The sequence below is a fragment of the Passer domesticus genome, chromosome 24 (assembly GCF_036417665.1).
Source record: "Passer domesticus isolate bPasDom1 chromosome 24, bPasDom1.hap1, whole genome shotgun sequence".
Lineage (NCBI taxonomy): Eukaryota > Metazoa > Chordata > Aves > Passeriformes > Passeridae > Passer > Passer domesticus.
Genome location: NC_087497.1, coordinates 3,791,607 through 3,814,010, shown reverse-complemented (window position 1 = coordinate 3,814,010; position 22,404 = coordinate 3,791,607). Strand labels below are relative to the sequence as shown.

At 51.0% G+C, this 22,404-nt stretch overlaps 1 protein-coding gene across 2 annotated transcripts in view; it reads right to left on the bottom strand.

Moving 5' to 3' along the window:
• Nucleotides 1-21,289, bottom strand: part of GRIK3 (glutamate ionotropic receptor kainate type subunit 3) — a 116,657-nt gene extending 95,368 nt beyond the window's left edge. The window contains exon 1 of one of the 2 annotated variants that reach the window (XM_064398689.1): nucleotides 20,916-21,289. In XM_064398689.1, the coding sequence (XP_064254759.1) occupies nucleotides 20,916-21,030 (115 nt within the window). In that variant the 5' untranslated portion in view covers nucleotides 21,031-21,289. The remainder of the gene's footprint in view (nucleotides 1-20,915) is intronic. The other variant, XM_064398688.1, reaches the window with a different exon arrangement.
• Between the last annotated feature and the right edge of the window lie 1,115 nt (nucleotides 21,290-22,404).

Below are 22,404 nucleotides of genomic sequence, written 5' to 3'. Positions count from 1 at the left end.
AACAATTCCTCTCCAGGCTGGCAATCAAGGACACCTCACTGCCTCAGGCCTGAGAGATGGAAACAAAAGTGAGTTGGGGGAGCAAACTTGGGGTCAATGACTTCATTAGCTGAAGCTGGAATTGGAAGATAAACCCCCAATATGCAAATGGCCCAAACTTATAAAATGGACCAATCTGTGACCCATTGTCCATTTTGGGTTTAGCCCTGGGGGGCTTTGTCTGCCTGAAATGTACCTGAAGGCCCTTCAATAAACAGAACTGGTTTTTATTCCCTTAATTTTGTCTGACATGTTTTTAGGTAGCCCCACAAGGCCTCAGCCCTCACCCCATCAGTCTCCTGCCGGGGTCACCCTCCCTGGGCACAGCTGCTCACACCCTGCTCAGAGCCCAGTGCAGGAGCAGTCCCTTGGGTTTTAGAGGGAAACACTCACAGGGGTGCTGTCCCCATCCTGCTGTGGGGCAGGACGTGCAGGTGACATGGGACACACCCAGCAGGAGCAGGGGGAGCCTGGCAGGAGCTGCCCCCCAGCCTGGCCATGCCCTCATTTGGTTAATTAGCACACGAACTTGGCTCCAGCACAAGCCCCGTGCTCAGAGCAGCCAGTCTGGGGGAAGCCAAGTCCCCTTTTCTGTGTCTCTGGCAGCCAATTACTCATTTCCAGTGCGACAGTCTGTTCCTAATTTGGCCAGTCAGGGGTTGTTGAAGGAAATAATGCAGCAATGTCCTCTCAGAGGGAGTCTCAGAAACAATATTCTAAGAGACAAGAGAAAATTAATGCAAGTCTGTAATGTTTACCAGCCCCTGTCACTGCCCATGCCTGAAGGACTGACTATTAACACCTGGTCAAAATGAAGATCTTTCTCTCCAGATTTTTTTTTTAAAGGCATCAAGGATGATATTGAGGTGCATGAAAATAATCTGATTAGTATGATGTCTCCTTGAAACATTTCTGAAATGTGTGAAGTGTTACTTTTACTGCAGGGTTCTTTTCTTCACAAAGTGGAAATCGAAGTGCAGAACAACACAAAAACCAGAGATCCTTACGACACGGAATAATGAGGCCATAAAACCAAACAATAAACTTCAATAATTTACCATAAATATCAAAAGCTCTGAAATTATTCTCTACATTAACTGCCTATGTTTCAAATGATCTTTGCATTCACCATGTCACAGATGGCAACATCAGACAAGAGAGTCCTTGACAAAATCTCGCTGTAATTATTCTTTCCACAGCTGCAGTTATTTTAATGCCTTTTCAGTTAAGCTGAAAGAGACGCACACGTTTTATAAATAAGGGCTTTTAACCAGTTTGACAATGAAGCATTTGAAACGTAGTGTGAAAAAAAAAAAAAGAAAAACCAACCCAAAAACTTTCACTGCATCTTGAAACCTGGGAGAGCAACTGTGAGGACTTGGAGCAGAAAGACAGCCAGTCTTTCTACAGCAATACTTAGCAATTAAGACCAAAATTATGTTGATTGTGATGGTCTGAGATAGCTGTTACTGGCAACTTTCAGAGTTGCTCAGACACAATGCAACAATTAGGTTTATTTTGGCTGGCAGCTCCGAGGAGTCTCTTCTCCATTGAGAAACTGCCCCTCAAGGACAAGCAGGGACTGACTTCAGGAGGAAAATACAGCTTGGATGAGGTCAAGGTTACACACTGCTCAGCACCAAAGTGTCCAGCTGCAGTCTGGGTTTGTTGGCTTTTCTTGCATGTTCTGGCTTTTTCCAACGTGCTTTAAACCATAGTGGAGGGCCCTTCTCCCCAAGGAGCACCACAAACCCATGGCCTGAGGGGATCTGGCTGCTGGCTGACCACAGTGGCTGGCCAAGCTGGGACCCTGCATGTCCCCACTGCAGGAGCTGCCCAAGAGGAAGAGGATGGTGTTTGGAGCAAATTCTGCTCTCCTCAAACCCCCTTTCTCAGCCAGGTGACTGCCACCTCCTTCCCCAGCCCCGTGGTCATGCTTTTCTCACCCAGAGTTCCCATCCCCTGCAGTGCTGCCCCAGCCTGGCCCTGCCCTGCAGTGATTCCACTCTGGAAGCCCTGGCATGCTTCAGCACCTCAGTAAAAGCAGGATCACTTTGGAGTGCTCCCACATCACAGAATCACAGAGTGAACTAGGCTGGAAAAGACCTTTAATATCACCCAGCCCAAGCCATGCCCTGGCACCTCCTCACAGCTAAACCCTGGCACTCAGTGCCACCTCCAGTCTGTGTTGAAACTCCTCCAGGGATGGTGACTCCACCCCTCCCTGGGACCATTCCATTTCCCAACCACTCTTCCAGTGAAGAATTTCTTTCTAACATCTCACCTAAACTTCCCTTGGTGCAGCTTAAGGCTGTGTCCTCTCCTTCTGTCATTCCCATCCACTCAGAGCAGTTGGGGAGTTTGGGACATATCAAACAGCACAGCTGAGGACTCCAACAGTGATAAAAACTTGAGCTGAAGCACCAAAATTTCATTTCCCATGGGAGTTTGTGGAAGTGTAGCCAAGCACAGCAGCCAGTGGGGCTCTGGGGGATCTTCATTCCTGCTTCCAGCTCTCTGGGGAGCCTGCAGAACACCTCTGCCCTGAATCCACATTTCAGGAGCCGGAATGAGTGGCCGTATTTTTTAAAGCTCTGAGCACTCAACAGCTCTTGTGTAAAACAAAAGGAGCTGAATCCTCTGGAAGTGAAGTTCCCCGCTCCCAGCAAGTTGCAGCTGTTTCTCCTTCCCACCATAAGCTGTCAGTTAGTTTAAAAGAAACGTGTGGAGATGCAGCTAAAGCAGTGGGAGCTGTACTGGGAGGCTATTTTCCTGTTTAAACCAAAAAAAGAAGAAATGAAAGAGCGGGAGATCGGTGGGAGGTTTTTCACTCTGGAATCCTGGCAAGCTTTGGTGTACAAAGAGGACGTGGCAGTCTCCAAGGCTTGGGGACTGGGGAGGCCTGATTAATGGAGGTTATTGTCAGGGAGGCCTGGCTTTTATGCTCAACACTGAAAAGCACCAACCCTCGAAGTATTCAACATCACACAATAACAGATTGTGTGCAGTTAGCCCCAGAAAACAAACGTGTTCTCTCTCTATAGGATTATAGAGCATCCATCAGTGGCTGGCATTAAATACCACCCAAGTGTATGTAATTACTGATACGTGAAATCTAAACATCATTTTAAAGCAGTTGGAACAACAAAAAACACCTGGAGGTTTCTGTTTCCCTTTCACTTGGAAGCATCCTTCCTTTCCTAACCAAAATGCCAGGGAACAGCCTTCCCTGGCCCATGCCTGGGAGGAAGGGCTGCTGTCCTGGATTTCTGACATGTGGCTGCATCAGTCACCACTCCCAGGACTGGGACCATTCCCTGCCAAAACCTCCATTGATCCTCTTATTAGATTTAGACTGCAAACAAAATACAACTGCAGAGCTGAGAGGGTGTGGGAAATGGATTTGTAGAAAATGTAGAGTGAAAAACACCTCTCAATTACCCCATCTCTAAAAAAAAAAAAAAAAAAATTAATCCAACCAGAGGGAAAATGAGGATTTTTATGAGACACTGTGCACTGGGCTCATGGGCAGCTCATAAACCTGGGCTGGCCTCAAAATCCCCTGCAAAACCCAAAGAGCTGCTGCACACAGATCCCTCTGTCCTTGTTGTTTCAGTTCTCTGTAAGAGAAGGGTTTGGTTCACTCTGGGGTCCTGCACAAGCACTGCAGTGAGGGCCTGGACAGTGACCCAGGGAGCAGAAGGATCTCTTATCCTGCCTTCCTTGCACTGCACTCCTCAACCACACCATTAAGAGCTATATTCAAGCACTTGAATAAACAAGCTCCACTCCTGAAAGATTCAGGCACGCCTCGTGGGGTCCCTGTGTTCCTCAGTTTGGAATCTCAGGCTGATAAATTAAAAGCAAGAGAATCACTTATACAAATTAACTTCATATCCCGCCATGGAGCGAGCGCAAAGCTGTTGTCGCTTCTGATTTCAAACAGGCTTGAATTAAAGGGGGCTTGGGTTATTATTTTTTATTTGAGAGAAGCAGAGCAGCCACTTGGTGGGATGGCAAGCAGCTGGCTGCAGACAGATGTCTGAGAGCTCTTGCACAGAGCCAGCCCATGGCAGCCTGGCACGGGGCAGGGTAACCACACCAGCATGGCACTGTGTGCCAGATTTGTGATTCCCAGCATGGCACTGTGATTTATGATTCCCAGCACGGCACTGTGTGCTAGATTTGTGATTCCCAGCATGGCACTGTGATTTATGATTCCCAGCACGGCACTGTGTGTGCCACATTTATGATTCCCAGCTGTGGGAGAGGCCAGGGCAGGGCAGGACAGACCATGTGCTGCCCAGGCACAGAGCAGGGTTCCCAAGGTTCCCAAGAACGTCACGCAGCATTCTGGCCTTGGTGCACCTTCCAAGGCTGCCCTTCCACATCAGAACTTGTGGCCAAAGCTGGAGGTGGCTCCTGAAGAGAAGGGCTTGGTGCTGGTTCCCATGGCAGTGATGAAGCCAGAGCTGCTTCTGAAGAGCACCCTTGACCTGTGACATTCCAGTCCTGGGGAGCTCTGGAATCCAGAATCATAAAGTATCCATGGTCCAACCTCTCTCCCAGAGAGGAGGAGAAGATTGGAGCCATCCCATATGGAATGGGAGTGATCCCCAACAGCCCGAGAGCCCTGTGGGGTCATGACCCTGGTCATCCAACCCTACATGGATCCAGCCCCAAATGGACCCAGCTCCACATGGACCAGCCTCACACAGACCCAGCCCCACACAGACCCAGTTCCAAATGGACCCAGTTCCACACAGAACTGGCCCCAAATAGACCCAGCTTCATATGGACCAGCCCCACACAAACCCAGCTCCAAATAAACCAGTCCCAAATGGACCCAGCCCCACATGGACCAGCCCCACACAGATCCAGCCCTAAATAGACCAGCTCCAAATGGACCCAACCCCACACAGAACCAGCCCTAAATGGACCCAGTCCCAAAGGGACCCAGCCCCACACAGTCCCAGCCCCAAACAGACCACTCCCATACAGACCCAGTCCCACACAGACCCAGCCCCACACAGACCCAGTCCCACACAGAACCAGCCCCATATAAACCCAGACCCACATGGACCAGCCCCACATGGACCAGCCCCACACAAACCCAGCCCCAAATAGACCAGCCCCAAATGGACCCAGTCCCACACAGACCCAGTCCCACAGAGAATCAGTCCCACACAGACCCAGTCCCAAATAAACGAGCCCCAAATGGACCCAGTCCCACAGAGAACCAGTCCCACACAGACCCAGTCCCACACAGACCCAGTCCCACAGAGAACCAGTCCCACACAGACCCAGTCCTACACGGACCCAGTCCCAGACAGACCCAGTCTCTCATGGAGCAGCTCCACGCTGCCACTGTGTCATTCCAGGATGTGCCTGGCACCCGCTGACAGGCAGAATCTCCATCGTGTGGGTCTGGCTGAGGAGCCAAACAATTGGGAGCTCATTACAGCCTCCCTTTTAATTAAGTGTCTCAAATAGGGTGTAATTGCAATGTAATAGCACACGCTATTGTACATTAGTTAAATACAAAGGGATTATTAAGAGTATGTTTTAAAGGCTTTCCAGTACTGGATTGAGTAAACAGTTGCTAAATTTCGATAAATAACTTTTAAAATCTACATTAAATAAGCAGTTAAGTGTATTTAGGATAGTCTCTTTTTTTTTCCCCCAGAATTGCTCCAGTCAGAGAGTCCTGGGTTATAATCCCAGTATTTCACTGGTAATAGGGCTGTTCCTGCTCATATCTGCTTGTTCTGCCTCAAAGATCCTGCTGGGTGTGGCAAGCTCGGCTACTGACATCTGCAGGCTCTAAACCCTTCCCACTCCCACAGCCCAGAGGAGCTGGTAGTGTGCTCAGCCCTATTTTACAAGTACAGAATTAAGGCACAGAAGAGCAAAGTCATTTGTTCAAAGCCATGCAGGGAGTCTGTAATAGAGCAGAACAGGAGCCAGCAACAGATCAAAAACTATTTCTCTAAAAATAAGGCTTTGAAAATCCATAAAGGAAATGTGGCTCTAACAAAACGCTCTGTTACGATCAAAAATGCAATTAGTAATTCCTGACTTTGATAATGAATTTACAAATGTCCCATGACCCCCAAAATCTAACAAACATCTCCACCCATTTGCTACTTGTGCCCAGGGGATGCCAGCTGGACTGACAACAGTGGGTGGGCACTGAGTGATCTCTGGGGGCAGCTCCAGGAAAGTCTGTCCAAGGTTGCACATCACAAAAAAAGAGGTGTCATCACCCTGAGAGCCACGGCCAGGAATATTTAGTGCTCCCTTAACCTTTGTAAGGCTGATGTTGGGCTCCCTGCTGCTCCCTGCAGCCGGGGTGTTCCTGCTGTCAGTGACTGCAGGAGGATAGGTGAAAGCTGCTGTCCTGTGAAGGGACACAGAGGCCCTGGTGACACTTGGGGGACAGGACACATCGGGGGCACAGCTGAACTCAGCCTGGCTGGCAGGGTGGGAGCAGGAGCAGCGATGGCTGCGCCTGTGATGGGGTTCTGGGGTCGAGATGACCCTAAGGTGTTAGAAAGTCTTTTTTCTCCCAGCCCCACAGCCAAAGAAGAAGTTGAGATTCACTGATTCTGCTTTTCAAGGTTGTTTATTTTTCCTTATCTATAACATTCTTTCCCTGACCAGCTGAGCTCTGTCCAGCAGGTCAGTTCGTGGCACACTGACTGCCCTTGAGGTGGTGTTAACATTTTATACTAAGAACTACATGTACTTTATTTGCAATAATTTCCCAATACCTATCACCTATGTCAGACAGTCTGTCTCTACTCTAAACAATCCAAAAGTGCCACCATCACACAGAAGATGGAGGCCAAGAAGAAGGAGAAGAAGGACAGGACATGCCCAGATTCCTTCATCTTTCCCCTTGAACCCCAATTCTAAAACCCCAAAATTCTACTTTTCACCCTGTGACAAATTAACCATCATTCTACTCAAACTCTTGTGGCTTGTAAATCTTCACACAAAGTTGATAACTTTTTCCATGGGCTAAAATCAAAGGCACAGGTGTTTTTGACTCTGTTCCAAGGTCTCTGAGCCCCCTGCCAGGGTCTCAAATCAGTGGAATTTATGCATCATGGATGAATATGCAACAAGCTATTGCTTTTAAGGGTTAATTCTCTGTTAACGTGGGTCCTTTTTTGGGCTTATTTTGCCCAGAAAGAGGTACCTGGATTGTCCATAATTCTTTGTTTTTATTGTCTTGTACAGTCCTAATCCTAATTGTCCAAATTTTTATTACTCTAATTATATTACTATTTTTATAACCATTTTATTACTATTAAACTTTTAAAATTCTAAAAACAAGTAATTGGCATTTTTCACAGGAGTAACGGGCAGGCTCAGGCCACTGAGCCCCTGCACCAGCCAGCCCCACTGGGGAGGTCAAAACCTCTCTAAAACCTTGTCCCTGCTCCCAGCTCCCTGTGCAGAGCTTCCTGCTGCTGTCCCCCCCTGGAAAGCAGAAATGCTCCTTTCAGAAGTGTCACCTCCCCTGCTGCACGCTGTTGAACAGGTAACACTAATGAAGGAGCCCAGAAGTCGGAACTCTTCAAGCAAGTGCTCTGAAAAATTAATGAGGAGCTGCAGAAGAACATAAATAATCCGTGCTCCCCATTAGAGGTGGTTAGCGCCTTTGCAGTGATCCAGGGAAAACCTGCCCAGGCACCACCTTTCTCCTTTGGAATCACTGTCCTGTAGATTTTGTCAGCTGGAGTCAAAAGACAGTTAACCCCTTAACACCTGAGCTATTTTGAAATAATTATTGTTAATCTAAATCAAAAGTGACAGCTTAACTGGTGGCAAAAATGGATATATATAAACCAAAACGAAGTTGCATGGCCTCAGAGGAAAAATCATTAGCTCCCTGGTGGGTTTACAAGTAATTTGCCAGCAATAAAAATGCAAAAACACATTTTGGTGTGCAATGATCATAAATAATCCTTGGACAAGATTTCTTTCTAGGACTCACAAGTCCACTCCCTTAATGGCAAGTTTTATTACCCTGGTTTCTCTGTGTTCTGTTACAAAATGTTGCTGTCAGAACAATTTACGAATTACAGCCCTGTTGGTATCAACTTCCATAATTCATATGGAAATTGGTTTCCCCACAAACACTCACAGAGCACAAAGAGTCGTGTAACCACATAGAACGACCTTAATAACACAGAATATAGAGACCAAGTGCCTGGGCCAGCATTAAATATCCACGGGCACCAGGCTGGGGGGAACTTCCCTTTAAGTCATGTGCATGTGGTGGTGGGGTCAGTGTGGGTGCTCAGAGTGTCACCAGTGCTGTCACCCAGGCTGGTGGCACCTCCCAGGATCTTTAGGAAGCCAGGAACGTTCTGGGGGTTCTGTTCCCAAACAAAAAATCTCATCCAGCTGCTGAGGAAACTCAGAGCTTTCTTAAAATTCAGCATTTTCTTAAAATACCAGGAAGTACAGCTTGTTCAGGATTTCAGCTGTGTTCATCTCTTCCCTCCACTTTTGAGGCTTGGGGATGAGGAGGGGAGTTCAGCATCTGAGCTGAAAGTCACAGAGGGAGTGGCTGTGCCAGGGGCACCAAGTGTGTGTGTGTGATCCTTGGAGTAGGAAAGAGAAGGAAAGGGAGTGACAATCAATTCTGTGGGAGTTGCCTCGGAAAAATTATAAAGTAAATGCAAATCCAAAGTGTAAAGAGGGAGATCTGCAGCTCAGGCTGGATTTTGGGTGCTCTGTGCCAATTGCTCTCCCTTCAGCTGGAGGAAATGGATGCAGCAACTGAAATTGCCACATTTCATGGATGAAGTTGCACTGCAGAAAAGAAAAGCACTCCAATAGAAACCACTGCATTAATGTCTAAGAAAATTAAGTAAAGATGGTTCTAACTATTTTATTTACTGATCCTTTATAAATAGATGGGCACACATCCAAAGTCAGTTCTTGCTATTGGAATGCACCACAGGGTAGAAGTAGCTGCTCAAAGAACTGAGAATTTCTTGTATGCAACATCTTATTTGTAACTTTAACCTAAGGGAAATTTGGCCAACTGTGCAGGGACAAGCCCTGCATTTTAAAAAATATTATCAGCTTCATCTAAGATTTTGCAACACCCATTCCAGACAACCCTTTTGCTGTGATGTAGATGAATAGGAGAGAAAACTGCAGATCCTATTTCCATTCAAATATTATGAGCCAAGCTGAGATGCCACCCTGAAGCAAAACATCCAGGGTCTTACTTTGAATTTTGTCTAAGCAAAGATGACAAAAACTGCTTTTGCAGAAATAAAAAATCACAAGAAGAAAAGTGCATAAAATGAGGAAGAAAATGGTTTTCTTTCCCTATAAAAAAAGAGCAGGTCCTTAAGATTTTATAGACCAGAGATGTAAACCAAGAACACCCTTTTTACAGGTCCCTGGTTCAGCTTAAAATGGTAATGGCATTGCTGCTGAAAGAAACAGCACCTGGAGCTGCAGGAGGTGCTGGGCTCTGCAGAACTGCGTGGATGGGAGGGACGTGGATTCTGAGGATTCTCTGCAGCTTCTTCTCCCCTCCTCCCACCCCAGGGACATTCTGGAGAGCTGCTGTCACCATGGGAAGCAGGACAGCAGCCACCAGCTCCTACTCCTGGCAGCTCCATGGGGCTCTGCCACACCACGAGGTTTTCAGTTCTCAACTTTTGATGAGATGCTTCAAATCAGGGAAATCTCAGCTCTGTGCCAGCCAGTTAAAACTGAAAGTAATTAAAGCAAAGTCTTTTCCTGCACGGAAAATACCTAACATGTGGCAATAGCAAAATCATCAGTGTTTCTGCCATCGTAAGCCCAAAAAACAAATTGGATTTTGAACCAAGCATATGGAACAGTGACCTTTGTATGCAACTTATCTTGACCTCTGAAAGTAATGGCAATTCATCTCCAATTCTACTGCTAATTGCAAATGCTGAATTCTGAATATTCACATTTGAGAGGGATTCATGGCTTGATTGTTTCAGAAATCTGAATGCCCTGAGAAGTTCCTCTCCTGCAGGAACAGTGTTAGCTGAATTCCCAGACCTGTTCTCAGAACAGCCCAAACCCCAGCACTGAACACCCAGACTGTGGGAGGCTGAGCCCAGGCTCCTCTTTCCCAGCTCAACCAACCATAAGCTCCAGACTTGGCAGCTGGGACTCCTCTTAATCCCTCCTACAGTTCCTTCCCTAGCTCAGCCCTTTCCCAACTCACAGAGGACAGACACATCAAATATTATATCACAGAGGACATTCCACATCAAATTCCACGTACCCCAGTTGTGAAAAACATGTATTATATGATTGGCTTTTTGCAAATATTAAAATGAATGTTATATGTGTTATGTTAGAAAGTCATGCTGTATTAATCCTTTTAAGTAGTGTGTCAAATATAGTTTTAGGCTACAACATAATATTAAAATAGAAACTATGAGATGTAAGATGCTTTTCTAACTAGCTCAAGGAATGGATAAGATAATCAAGAAATTCTTCACACAGAGATAACAGCAACAAGACATTAAAATCCCAAGAGAAAAAATATTTCAAGAAGAACCAGGCTCCTTCTACCTCCTTTCAGACGCCACAGAGCCAAACCATGATTTGCAAGATGAAGAGGGACAGAAATAAACAGAAAAATCCCTAGTTTGAAAGGAATGTTTGCATCATGTATGAGATATATGAATATGCAACAGGCTATTGCTTTTAAGGGTTAATCCTTTGTTAGCGAGCCATGCTTTTTTGAGGAAAGCATCCGAAGGTTCGTAATTCTTTGCTTTTTTATTGTCCTTTATTGTCCTAACTCTGACTGTCCAAATTCTTATTGCTGTAATTTATATATATTATATATATATTAATATATATTTATATAATATACATAATTTATTTTATTTTTTAATATTTTATTATTTTTATAACAATTTTATTACTATTAAACTTTAAAAATTTTAAACCAAGCGATTGGCGTTTTTCACCCCAGTCCTTGAGCTGTACCAATGTACCACCCCAGCCATGGGGAATCACACCCCACCTGGGCTGAGCCCCTCTGCTGGGCCAGGACACGGCTCCAAACCAGGGCAGAGACCCCAAAGCAGATTAAGAGCAGTTAAAGCAGCCAATAATGCAGAGCAGAGCAGAGCAGAGACCAGAGCACGAGTGACCTGAAGCATGATTTGCAGTGAATGTCTTTCCCTCTCATAAATAGGAGAGACACAGTGGGACGATTATCCACCCAGATTTATCTCCTCAGCTCTGTGTATATCCTTCTGCGCTTAAAAATGTCTCACTGCCCTTTGCGTTATTGCATTGCCCTTTACATTCATAGCACATAAACCTCTCAAGTACCGTAAAACTTACAAGGTGTAATATAATGTTGGGGGGTTTCTTTTACACACCATAAACAGAAGTCACTGGGAAAGGAAAGGAGCAAAGAAAGGGAGACATTACTTGGCCTGACAACAGTACAGGAGGAAAATATATATACAAGTATACATATATACACTTAAAATCCCGAGCTGGATTGATTATCTGGCGTTGATGGATCACCTGAATGTGTTACGTAGATAAGGAAATTGATTGTTCAATAAATCACTGTCTGCGCTAAGAATGCAGTGTTAAAAAAGAAAGGGAAAATATTATAAATCTGTCTTGCACAGGCAAAGAAAAAGCTTAAGCTTTTAAGGCTAATCATGATGTACCTTTTGCTGCACATCCGATAAAAGAATATCATCTGGGAGTTCTGCAGTGCTAAAGGACTGGTGTCTGTCCCAAGGTCTGTAGGGAGGGAACATCCCTGGCATGGCTGAGGGGCTGCTCCTCACGTGTTAGGTTTCTTTTTCTCAGGCTAGGTCTTATAAACCCTCAAAAGGGAACCTAACACACCCAAGGATAGCTTAGCTATTACTTTGGGGGCAAATAATAAGCAGGATGGCTTCTGCTGCAGTGTTAGAAACAAAACAGGTTTAATAAAAGGCAAAATAACAAACAGAAAAACTCGAGCCAACTACAGAGGTCTGCCCCTAGTATGAACACCTCACAAAAGCCTCTTAGTTCTTTTGTTCTCTTCTTTTCTACCTGATGGGCCAGGCGGGACTTTTTGGCTTCTATCCAATTAGATGACTCCGAGTTTTTGGTAAAGTCTCTGAGGTCCTATGAGGTGGCTTTTCACCTGATCGTTGAGAGAAACTTCTGGGCTTCTTTCCTTTTTTGGGGGACAAAGGCTAGCTTTGCCACTCTGTCATTGGGGGGCACACTCCCACACTAGTGCCAGCAGTGGGTGGGTGATCTGACAGCCCCAGGGGTACATCAGCCCCAGCCCTGGAAGTGTCCAAGGCCAGGCTGGACAGGGCTTGGAGCAGCCTGGGATAATGGAAGGTGTCCCTGCCCATGGCAGGGGGGTGGAATGAGCTGAGCTTTGATGTCCCTTCCAACCCAAAGCATTCTGAGGTTCTATGACATCCAGCCTTGTCTCTGCTGAGTGGGTGCCGTGGCTGTTTGTTCCATTCAGAAGAGAATCCACCCTGTTCCCAGCACAAAACTTCTGCTGCAGCCAGGAAAAATCCCCCTCAGCCCAAGCACCCAGGCAGGCACAGTGTCTCACAGGGGGTGGAATTTAAAATCACTGCGGTGACTTCCCTCAGAGTGCTTTGAATTCACTGCAGAGCTAACCAACAAGTCTAACACCTCAGTCCCCACAGACAGCCATAACTCAGCTAAATTTGAGGGTTATACCAGATTTTATTTACTGTTCCATCCTGGGAGAAGAGTGCGAGCTGACAGCCATCTATTCATTAGAGTGGGGGGAAGCCGCCCACGGCGACGCCGGCTCTCCTCTCCCTGTACACTTCCACAGCTCTAATCAAGTTTGGGTTCTGCAGTACCAGCTCTGTTATTTTAGGAATGAGGTATGTTCCTACTCACCTGGGAGCTGGTGAGTTCAGAGATCTGGGCTGTTCACCCCCAAGTCCCCCATGAACAAAGGACATGCCGCAGCCATCAGATGTCATTACCAGCTAATGAGTGCCCAGTGGCCTCTGCCAGGGCAGTCAGTGGCCTCATCCCAGTCCTTACTGGAGGCAGGAACCACCATTCCACACAGCTGGTGCTTCTGAAGCTTGCAGGCACCAAGGATAAATTGGACTTTGTCTCAAAAGCCTGTGTAACACTGAGTGCTTCAGTGCCAGGGGAGCTGGGTACCCCTTAGAGGGGATCCCCAGTGCCCAATTGCCAGAGCAATGAGCAAAGTGCAAGGCCCAAATTCAAGAATTTGTCTGAACACTTATGTAATTTTAAGTCTTTGTCTTGTCTAAGCTTTTGGTTTATCTGTCTGCTTAAAAACTTCTCCAAACGTCCCCACACGGTCCGTGCCTTTGGAAGCCCAGTCCCTCCTGCTGCTTTCCAGGTCACACCGCTGTGCTGAATGTCCCGGGCACAACGATCTGATACAGAATGTGCCAGTTGTTCCCTCAATGCTTCCCACTTCTGATTTTTATTCTCTGAATCTGACCCCACACAGGGAGTGCAGTTTGTTGGCTGGGACACAGCAAAAAAGCCAATGTCTTACAAGGTCCCGGGACTAAAGCATTAAATAATACAGATACTGTGTGGTGCCCAAGGCTGATGTCTGCTCTCCTCTCTTCCTGCCAGTGCTGCAGAGCTGAGCAGCGTGGGGGAAGCTCAGAGCAGCTCTGGGGTTGCCTCTGACGCAGGGGTACCCCACGCTCTCCTCAGCCGTTTGCAGCTGAACCACGTTTTCCTGATGATCTTCCCTGCCAGAAATAACAGAGCAGTCACAAATTTGTGTGTTCATGCTCAGTGTCTCGCTGCAGATTTAAAGCACAAGGATCCAGGGAATGCTGGCGTGGTGAGAGCGTCACAGTGCAAACCTGAGCAGTGAAGCTGTGCCTTCCCGGGGGCAGCACAGCAAAGGGGGGTGAGAGGAGGCAGAAGGGGTTAAAAATGCAACCACAAAGAAAAGCTGGTGCAGAAGCAATGACAAAGCAATGAGCTGAGCCCTCCACCTGCTTTAAGAGCTCTCTCTTGTGCTAAGGACCTGCATTTATTTTAGTCTTTATTACAAGTGGTAAATAGCAGCACATCACCCCTGTTTTCACTGTCAATAACACGAATCGATGGATCAATGCATGAACCCCCATCCCATTTAAATCCCCTCTGCACCGGCCTACACTGCGACAATCCCTGCCTGGCAAACCGAGCTGGATTCTCTAAGGGGCACAGCACTCGTGTTCCACATCTATTCCTGCCCTAGAGCAGCACTTATCCTCTCGTTCAGCCCTCAGCTCCTCTCACCATCTGCCTCTAACCCCCTCGCCCATGGCTCTGGTGCTTTCAACTCGCTATCTGCCTTTCCCAGAGACTTCCACGCCCGTCCTTTGCTGTGCACAGGGAGCAGGAACAGCCAGACAGCATCGCGGTAAAGCTGCAGCCGAGAGGAGGGGAAGGAGATGGCGAAGCTGGGGAGACACACATTACACTGGATTAGGAGGCTTAACGCTGGCTGCAGACACCGCGCCGGGCGGGTTTGCCACCGTGTCTCCTCCGCGAGAGACTCCAGCACGGCAGCTCTGCTGGCACAGCTCCGGAGATCCGCTCTGCCCGGGAGGAGAGACTCCAGCATCTCCAGAGCTCCGTGCGAGAGCTGGAGATCTGCTCTGCCCCGGGAGGAGAGACTCCAGCATCTCCAGAGATCCGTACGAGAGCTGGAGATCCGCTCTGCCCGGGAGGAGAGACTCCAGCATCTCCAGCATCTCTGCTGGCACAGCTGGCACAGCTCTGTGCGAGAGCTGGAGATCCGCTCTGCCCCGGGAGGAGAGACTCCAGCATCTCTGCTGGCACAGCTCGATGCGAGAGCTGGGGATCCGTTCTGCCCCGGGAGGAGGGACTCCAGCATTCCCAGCATCTCTGCCGGCACAGCTCAGTGCCAGCGCTGGAGATCCGTTCTGCCCTGGGAGGAGGCTCCAGCATCCCCCGCAGCTCGGCTGGCACAGCTGGCACAGCTGGCACAGCTGGCACAGCTCGGTGCCGGCGCTGGAGATCCGTTCTGCCCCGGGAGGAGGCTCCAGCATCCCCAGCAGCTCGGCTGGCACATCCCGATGCGAGCACTGGAGATCCGTTCTGCCCCGGGAGGAGGGACTTCAGCATCTCTGCTGGCACAGCTCGGTACGAGAGCTGGGAATCCGTTCTGCCCCGGGAGGAGGCTCCAGCATGCCCAGCAGCTCGGCTGGCCCGGCGCGCTGCTCCGGAGCAGGTGCGGAGCCGCGGCGGGGCACTGCCCTCTGCCGATGCCGGGCCCGGCTGGGCGCCAGCGCATATCGCGACAGGAGCGCTGATTCCGACAGGAGCACTGGGTCTCCATCAGGAGCGCTAATTCCCTGGAAGTGCTGCTCTGTACCCAAGAGCGCCTCATTGCCCGGGAGAAGGGAGCCGGCTCTGCCGAGACAGAATGAGTTCAGCGTCGCTCCGTGCGGGCTGTGCCGGGCAGGCTCTGCAGGAACCTCCTCCCAGCAGCAGCCCCTGCTCACTCTCATTAATAAAAACACCCGAGATGCAGAGATTCGGGTCAAAGAGGAGGATTTGCACCTGCTGGTGGTAAAACCAGAGGTGACACTGCAGCACGGGAGGAGGTGCCATGCCACGGGAGCGAGCGTGTCAGTGTGTCCTGGGATGTGTCAGTGTGTCCTGGTGTGTGTCAGTATGACCTGGCGTGTGTCAGTGTGCTCCAGTGTGTGTCAGTGTGTCCCAGGTGTGTCACTGTGTCCCAGTGTGTGTCACAGTGTCCTGGTGAGTGTCACGGTGTCCCAGGGTGTGTTAGGGTATCCCGGTGTGTGTCACTGTGTCCTGGTGTGTGTCACTGTGTCCCGGTGTGTGTCACTGTGTCCTGGTGTGTGTCAGGGTATCCTGGTGTGTCTCAGTGTGTCTTGGTTGTGTCAGTGTGTCCCAGTGTGTGTCAGTGTGTCCCAGGGTGTGTCAGGGTATCCCGGTGTGTGTCACCGTGTCCCGAGATGTGCAGCCACCTCTATCCAAGCACACCCAGCCCCCCAAGGCTCCCTCACCCCTCAGGCTGTGCCCACACCCTGCTGTCCCCAGCCCGAGGGTGTCCAAGTGCCCCGAGGCAGCAGCCCAGCACGGAGCTGTCTGCTTTGCTGTCTCTCCTGCCTCGTGATAAATGAGAGTCTATTCTTTTCTGCTATGTGGTTTGATCTTAATTTCCTGTATGAAGTTCTCGAGAGAATGCCAAGATCAAATAATTAGACTATTCTGCGATAAAGAGTTAACATTGTTATTCAAATGTATTCAGAATTCATTTACCACCAAACAATTTACACTGCCGCCCTCCTATCCTGCTGAAATTACCAGAATGTGTTATCTGACACACAAAGCGTCTCGTGACCTGAAATAACTTTATCAACCATGAAATGCTTGAGCAGTGGGTGCACGGTCACAGAAATGCCCAAGGGAATGCAGGAGAAGCTACAGAGGCAATAAAAGTGATTTAAAACCACCCTGGTGCCATCCCCTGCCAGCCTCCCCAAAGAACACTGGCCACTCTGGTCACCAGGCATGAGCTGGGCAGAAAAACCCTGGAGCTGCCTTGCTGAGGGCTCCCACTCCAGCCTTCATGTCCCCCATGGCTGTGCAGCTCCCAGCCCTTGGGCGCTGCCTTTTCAGCCTGGAAAAGCCTGTTTCTGCTTTATTTTTAAAAATACAACTTCATTTGCAGAGTGTGGGAAGGTGGTTTCAAAATAAAATTCCTGACAAGCATAATAAGCCTCAGAAAAGCCAATCACAGAGAGCAGGATAATTATCCACAGAATTTGTTTTCTATGTATTTGTGTAAATAATCAATGATATTTTTCTCACACGGATTCCAATTTGATTGTGTTTTCTGTGTTACTTGCAAATCATACAAACAATCAATGCTCTGACCCCTTCTCTATGCAAACACAGCTTAGAGAGACACTACAAGAAATAAAATCCGATAAATTCCTCACGCAGGGTTGTTTGTTTAAAAGCTTTGCTGGAGACTGATCCTGCTCACAGCGACTTCGGAGACACAGGAGTGGGACTGTCAGACATGCTTGAGGTGGGATTATTGCCACAAATATCAGCAGGAATAGAACCTCAGTAAAAAACCTGGCACAAAAGTGAGGACACAGATGTGGAGGTGATGCCTTTTAAAATGCAGCAAGGAAAATGAACCCATTCCCTGGCCTGGCACACTCCTCCTGCAGAGGGGCACACAGCTGGGCTGGGGTGACCCAGGGGTGGGCTGGGACCCTTGCCCACAGAGGGGGCACACCAGGGGCACTCCTGGCAGGAGTGGGTGGCCAAGGGCAGTGATGGCAGCAGGGCAGCGTGGTGTCACCTTCTCAAACCCACTCAGGACTCTCCAAATCCAGCTCCTGCTCCCTGCCCGGTGCCAGGGTCTGTTCTTTACAATTTACTGATCCCATCCCATTGGCATCCAATCTGCACGGGTGTCTCACTAACACACAATCCCTCAAAAGAGTCACTCGGAGGAATTCCTGATGGTGCTTCAGCAGAGCAGAAGGCTGGAATGGCTCTGCTGGAGCCACCAGCCCTGCTCCAGCTGCGCCACCCATCCCGCCCTGCTTTGTTAGGGACGGTGCCACCAGCTCTACAAAATGGCATCGGGCTCTGTCTGTGCGTTTAATCTGCTTTTTAATCCGAGTGCAGGTTAGCCAAATGGGCTCTCCACGGCCCCATAACACCTCGCTGGCACTCCTTTTAGCTGCGACGTTGCAAATGCTCCGCAGCTCCTGGTAGCAGGTGTGATGTGCCGGAGCTCAGCCGCAGCGAGGGCGGGCAGCAGCGCAGGATCCCTCGGCGGGGTGAGCAGCTCCTCACACCAGCACCCTCCTCTGCCTCTGCTCCAGGGAACTTGGAGCTGAATTGAGCACTCGGGTGGTGTTTTCTGATACGGCTTTTTCAAATATTTAACAGATTGTGTAATAACCGAGCAGCTGTTGAATAAGATTCAGATACCAGCTCCTGCTTTAAAAAGCGCATCCTGTACCAAGGCACAGATTTTCTTTGTACGGGTGCATGTATAGATTATGTTTAGATGTGTAGATTAAATATTTATATTTTACTGGTGGGAGAAAGAGCGCTTTTGGCTTTTTCTTCCATTTCTTAGATATCTCTCCCTGTATTTATTTTAATAGTCAGCTTCACAGGGAAAAAAGAGAGCTTTGAGAAGTTACCTGCTTTCTCTCTGGTTTGATTTTCAGTGCTAAACCAATAGTTACTTAAGTGTTCTGCACTTCTCGGCATAACCTAATAATTAAAATAATTACTTGAAAGCCAGGGCAGCTTTGCACAAATTAATGCAGGGCAAGAAGCTGCAGTTTTTCAGTGGGCTGAAAAAGAGGTCACAAAATGATGCCAGTTTTAGCTGAGAGAGAAGGTAAACACAGATCTCCCTGCAGCCCCGATTAAAGCCTTTTTTTCTGATCTTTTAAGTTTCTCACTTTACTGATCAAGAAGGTGGCTCGATGAGGGGCTGACTGTTGTGGGATTTCTCAGCAGGTAAAGCGAGACCGTTCCTGTGGAAGGCACGGCAGTGCTGGCAGTGCCACAGCAACCCTTCCTCCCTTCCTGCCCGCCTGCCTCCATCCCTCCATCCCTGCCTCCATCCCTCCCTCTCTCCCTGCCTCCATCCCTGCCTCCATCCCTCCCTCTCTCCCTGCCTCCCTCCCTGCCTCCATCCCTCCCTCCCAGCCTCCATCCCTCCCTCCCTGCCCGGTGAAGGGGAGCAGAGCTGCAGCAGACCCAAGCGCTTTCGTGGAGGGCTGGCAGCAATCTCTGCATTGAAATCTCCTCTGTCCTTTTGTGCAATTGCTTTGAGCCTAGAAAATCCATTTTCAGGACAACTGAGGCACTGAGAGTCGACACTAAACATCTCCACAGAGCCCCCAGGGACACTCCTGAGCCTGAATATCCCCCAGGAGCCAGCTGAGCGTTCCCTGGAGCCTCAGCAGCCGCCAGCCCCAGCGGCCTCAGCCCATTCCCCGCGAGCATCTGCCACAGCTGCAGCTGCCCCTCGGAGCACCAGCCTGGCAGCAGCCGGCTCTGGCCACCAAGAATCAGGCCCGCTGCTGCCAAGCCCAAAGCAGGAGGAGCTGCCAGCCCGGCAGCCCAGCTGCCACAGCCCCCGCACACGGCTGGCGGCCCCCAAGGCGATCAGAGCCCTGGGACCTGCCGGGGAGGGAAACTCCGCCACGGCACTGCGGTGCTCGCTGGGGACAGGCTGGTGACACACGGGGGGGCTCTCCCAGCAGGACACCTCCTCCCCGCTCCTGCGGTGGGACTGGCGGAGCCCAGCGCGCCCTGTCAGCAGCCACCGAGCTTCCCTGGGAGTGGGTTTGTGTGGCACAAAACATTTCCAGCTGTTCCAGGCGGAGGCTGAGCATACTAAACAGCTTGGCTCTGGTGAAAGTTCAGCAGCCGCCAGGGCCACAGGCCCGGAGGCAGATCCATTAACCTTTTCCACCAATATTTCTGGCACTACAATGTGCACGGGATAACATCTGCCTGGAGTGCCCCATTCACGGAAGTCTGGGGGAGACCAGCTGCTCACCCTGCAGGAATCAAGCCCTTGTCCATGAGATGATCTGGGCCATGCAGACACTTCAAGCCGTGCTGGAGGTGACAGTGTTTCACTTCAAAAAGCACCTGTCCCTCAGGAGCAGCATTTTTCTCTTTCTGGCTTTCACATTGCTGCTGTGCAGTTGCACTGGCATGAGTAAGACCCTTTTTTTTTTCCCAGTTAAAATTATTCACCTATCTATTCAGTTTTCACTCGTTTTTCTGAGTTAAAATTTGAACCGTCAAAAAGCAGGTAAACTTGTCCTTGTAATTTTTAGTGGGCAGACAGCAAATCCCCGGGAATGTGTACCAATGGCAAAGTGCATGGGATGTAACAGAAATCAGCGCCGTTCTTTACATGACATGATTAAAACAAGTATCTCGTTTAATTAGGAAAAGAAAGATCGCAGACTCATTCCCAGGATGTTATCTGTGCAATTACTTTATGTAACATTATTAAAAATTAATTTTCCCCAGAACCTCAGCAATTTAATGAAACACGCCTGGTCCTCAGCAGCAGCTGCAGCGGAGCCAGCCCACCGGCATCCTCCAGGCAGCGGGACTCGGTGCCGCGGGCTCCCCCGGGCTGTCTGTCCCTTGTTCTGGGCACATCCAGCCCTGGGTCAAAGCACCCCTGCACAGCACCCTATTGCCGCAGGCTCAACAGCCTTCCTCGCACCGGGTACCGCAGCCCTCCTCGACACAAGCTCCGCATGCCCCCTCTCCCGGGGCTCGGCATCCCCATCTCTGTGAGCAAAAATCCTCATTCTCCAGGGAATCAGCATCCCCCCTCTCTGGGTGCCCGGCATCCCCCGTCTTTGGGGGCTCAGCATCCTCCCTCTCCACAGGCAAATCATTTGTCCTCTCCGGGAGCAAAGCGTCCCCCTTCCCCGGGGAATCAGCACCCCACTCTCCAGAGGGACAGCACTCTGCTCTCCTCTCCGCGAGGTGCCCAGCACCCCCCTCTCACCTCTCCCGGGGCGGCTGCTCGCACCCAGAGCGCTGCCCGCTCCGTTCCGGGACACAGCCCCCGCCTCGCCGCGCCGCCCCGGCACCGGCAGCGCGTCCCCAGCCCCGGCCAGGGCATCCTGCACCGGGGGAACCTCCGCCCCGGCACCGGACAGCGCATCCCGCAGCCCCGGGTACCGCATCCCCCGCCGCGGCCCCGGGCAGCGCTCTCTCCGCCCCGGCGCCGAAGTTCTCCCGCCGCCGCCGCCGGCCCTTACCGATCCGGATGACATGCGGCATCCCGTGCGAGCTCTGTCCCCAGAAGCCGCCGACCAGGAGCGCTGCCCAGTATTCCCAGAGGACGCGGCGAAGCGCCGGCCAGAGATGGGGCATCGTTGGGGAGGTCGCGGGCCGGCGCGGCCCTACGGCCCCAGGGGCAGCGGGGACGCGGGCGGCTGCTGCCCGGGGCTCAGGCGGAGCGGCCGCTCGGCGCCGGGGCCGGGCGGCTCATGGCACATCTTAGAGCGGCCGCGCCGGCCCGTCCCGCGGCAGCCGCAGCTCCGGCCGCTCCCTTTCGAGCCGAGCCGAGCCGAGGCGGGCCGTGCCGAGCCGTGCGGTGCCGGTGCCGGTCGGGCGGCACCTGCGGAGCCGGGGCTGCCGGTGCGCCCCAGGAGCGGCTCTGTCCCCTCCTACCGCTGATGCGCGGCTCGCGCAAAGCCCCGGAGTGGAGCGTGCACACACCGACACACTCACACCCCCTGACACACACCCCCGACACACACGCACACCCCGGCACACACCCGGCACGCCGCTGACACCCCGGCACCCGCCCGCTCCCCCGGGGCGAGGGCAGCGCCGGCGGCGGGCGCGGGGCGGGATGCCAAGGGGACCCTCGGCGGGCACCGCGGGGCGGGGGGGGATGGCGAAGGGGTCCCGGCAGCGCCTCTGTTCCCTCTGCCCCCGACGGAGACCTGCCACGCAGATCGCGGGGTGCCCGGTGTCCCCCAAGCGCTCGCGGGTCCCTGATGACCCCGGGGTCCCGGTGTCCCCGCCGGCGGGCGCCGGGAGAGGCCGGGCAGGGGGTTTGGGGCTGGGGCCGGTGTCCCGGGGGCGGGAGGGGCCGCTGCAGGAGGGTGACCGCGGCGGGCGCCCGGCCCGCGCTCCGCAGCCGGGAGTTTAATGACCTCGGTGACAGAGACAAAGGGCTGCCCGTGCAGCGGACCGGGAGCTGCTTTGTCAACGTGCTGGGCCAGGCTAGGGTGAATTTCTTTTTTTCTCATTTAAATAATTTGATCTATTCCATCATTTCCAATCGTTGCCATTTGCCAGCTGTCTGCTAACTCCAGCCTGGAACAGCTGAAGAGCAAATCTTTAATTTTCTTACAAACATACTATTACTCTGTATCGGCTCATCTCTTTAATTTTCCTTGCCAGCAGCAAGCTCGGCATCCTGAAATGCTGATCGCCGTCCTGCACTCTGCTCCAGAGCCCCATCCAGGAGCAGCCTCCGGGAGCCGGGGTGTGCGGACTGGAGGAGGAACACCTCAAGTCATTATTGATCTACAACTCAAAGAGAAGTTGCTGCGTGTCGCCTCGGCCAGCAGGCAGCGAGTGCGGGACGGTGGACACGCGGGGGATTCCCTGCGTGCCCGCTGCAGTGCTGTCTGGGCTCTGGCTGATGGCACAGCAGCGGCGGGGGGGATTGGCCGGGGAGTGTGACAGCCTCACCAGCACGGGATCATGAGGAAAAGCTGGAAGAGTCTCTGG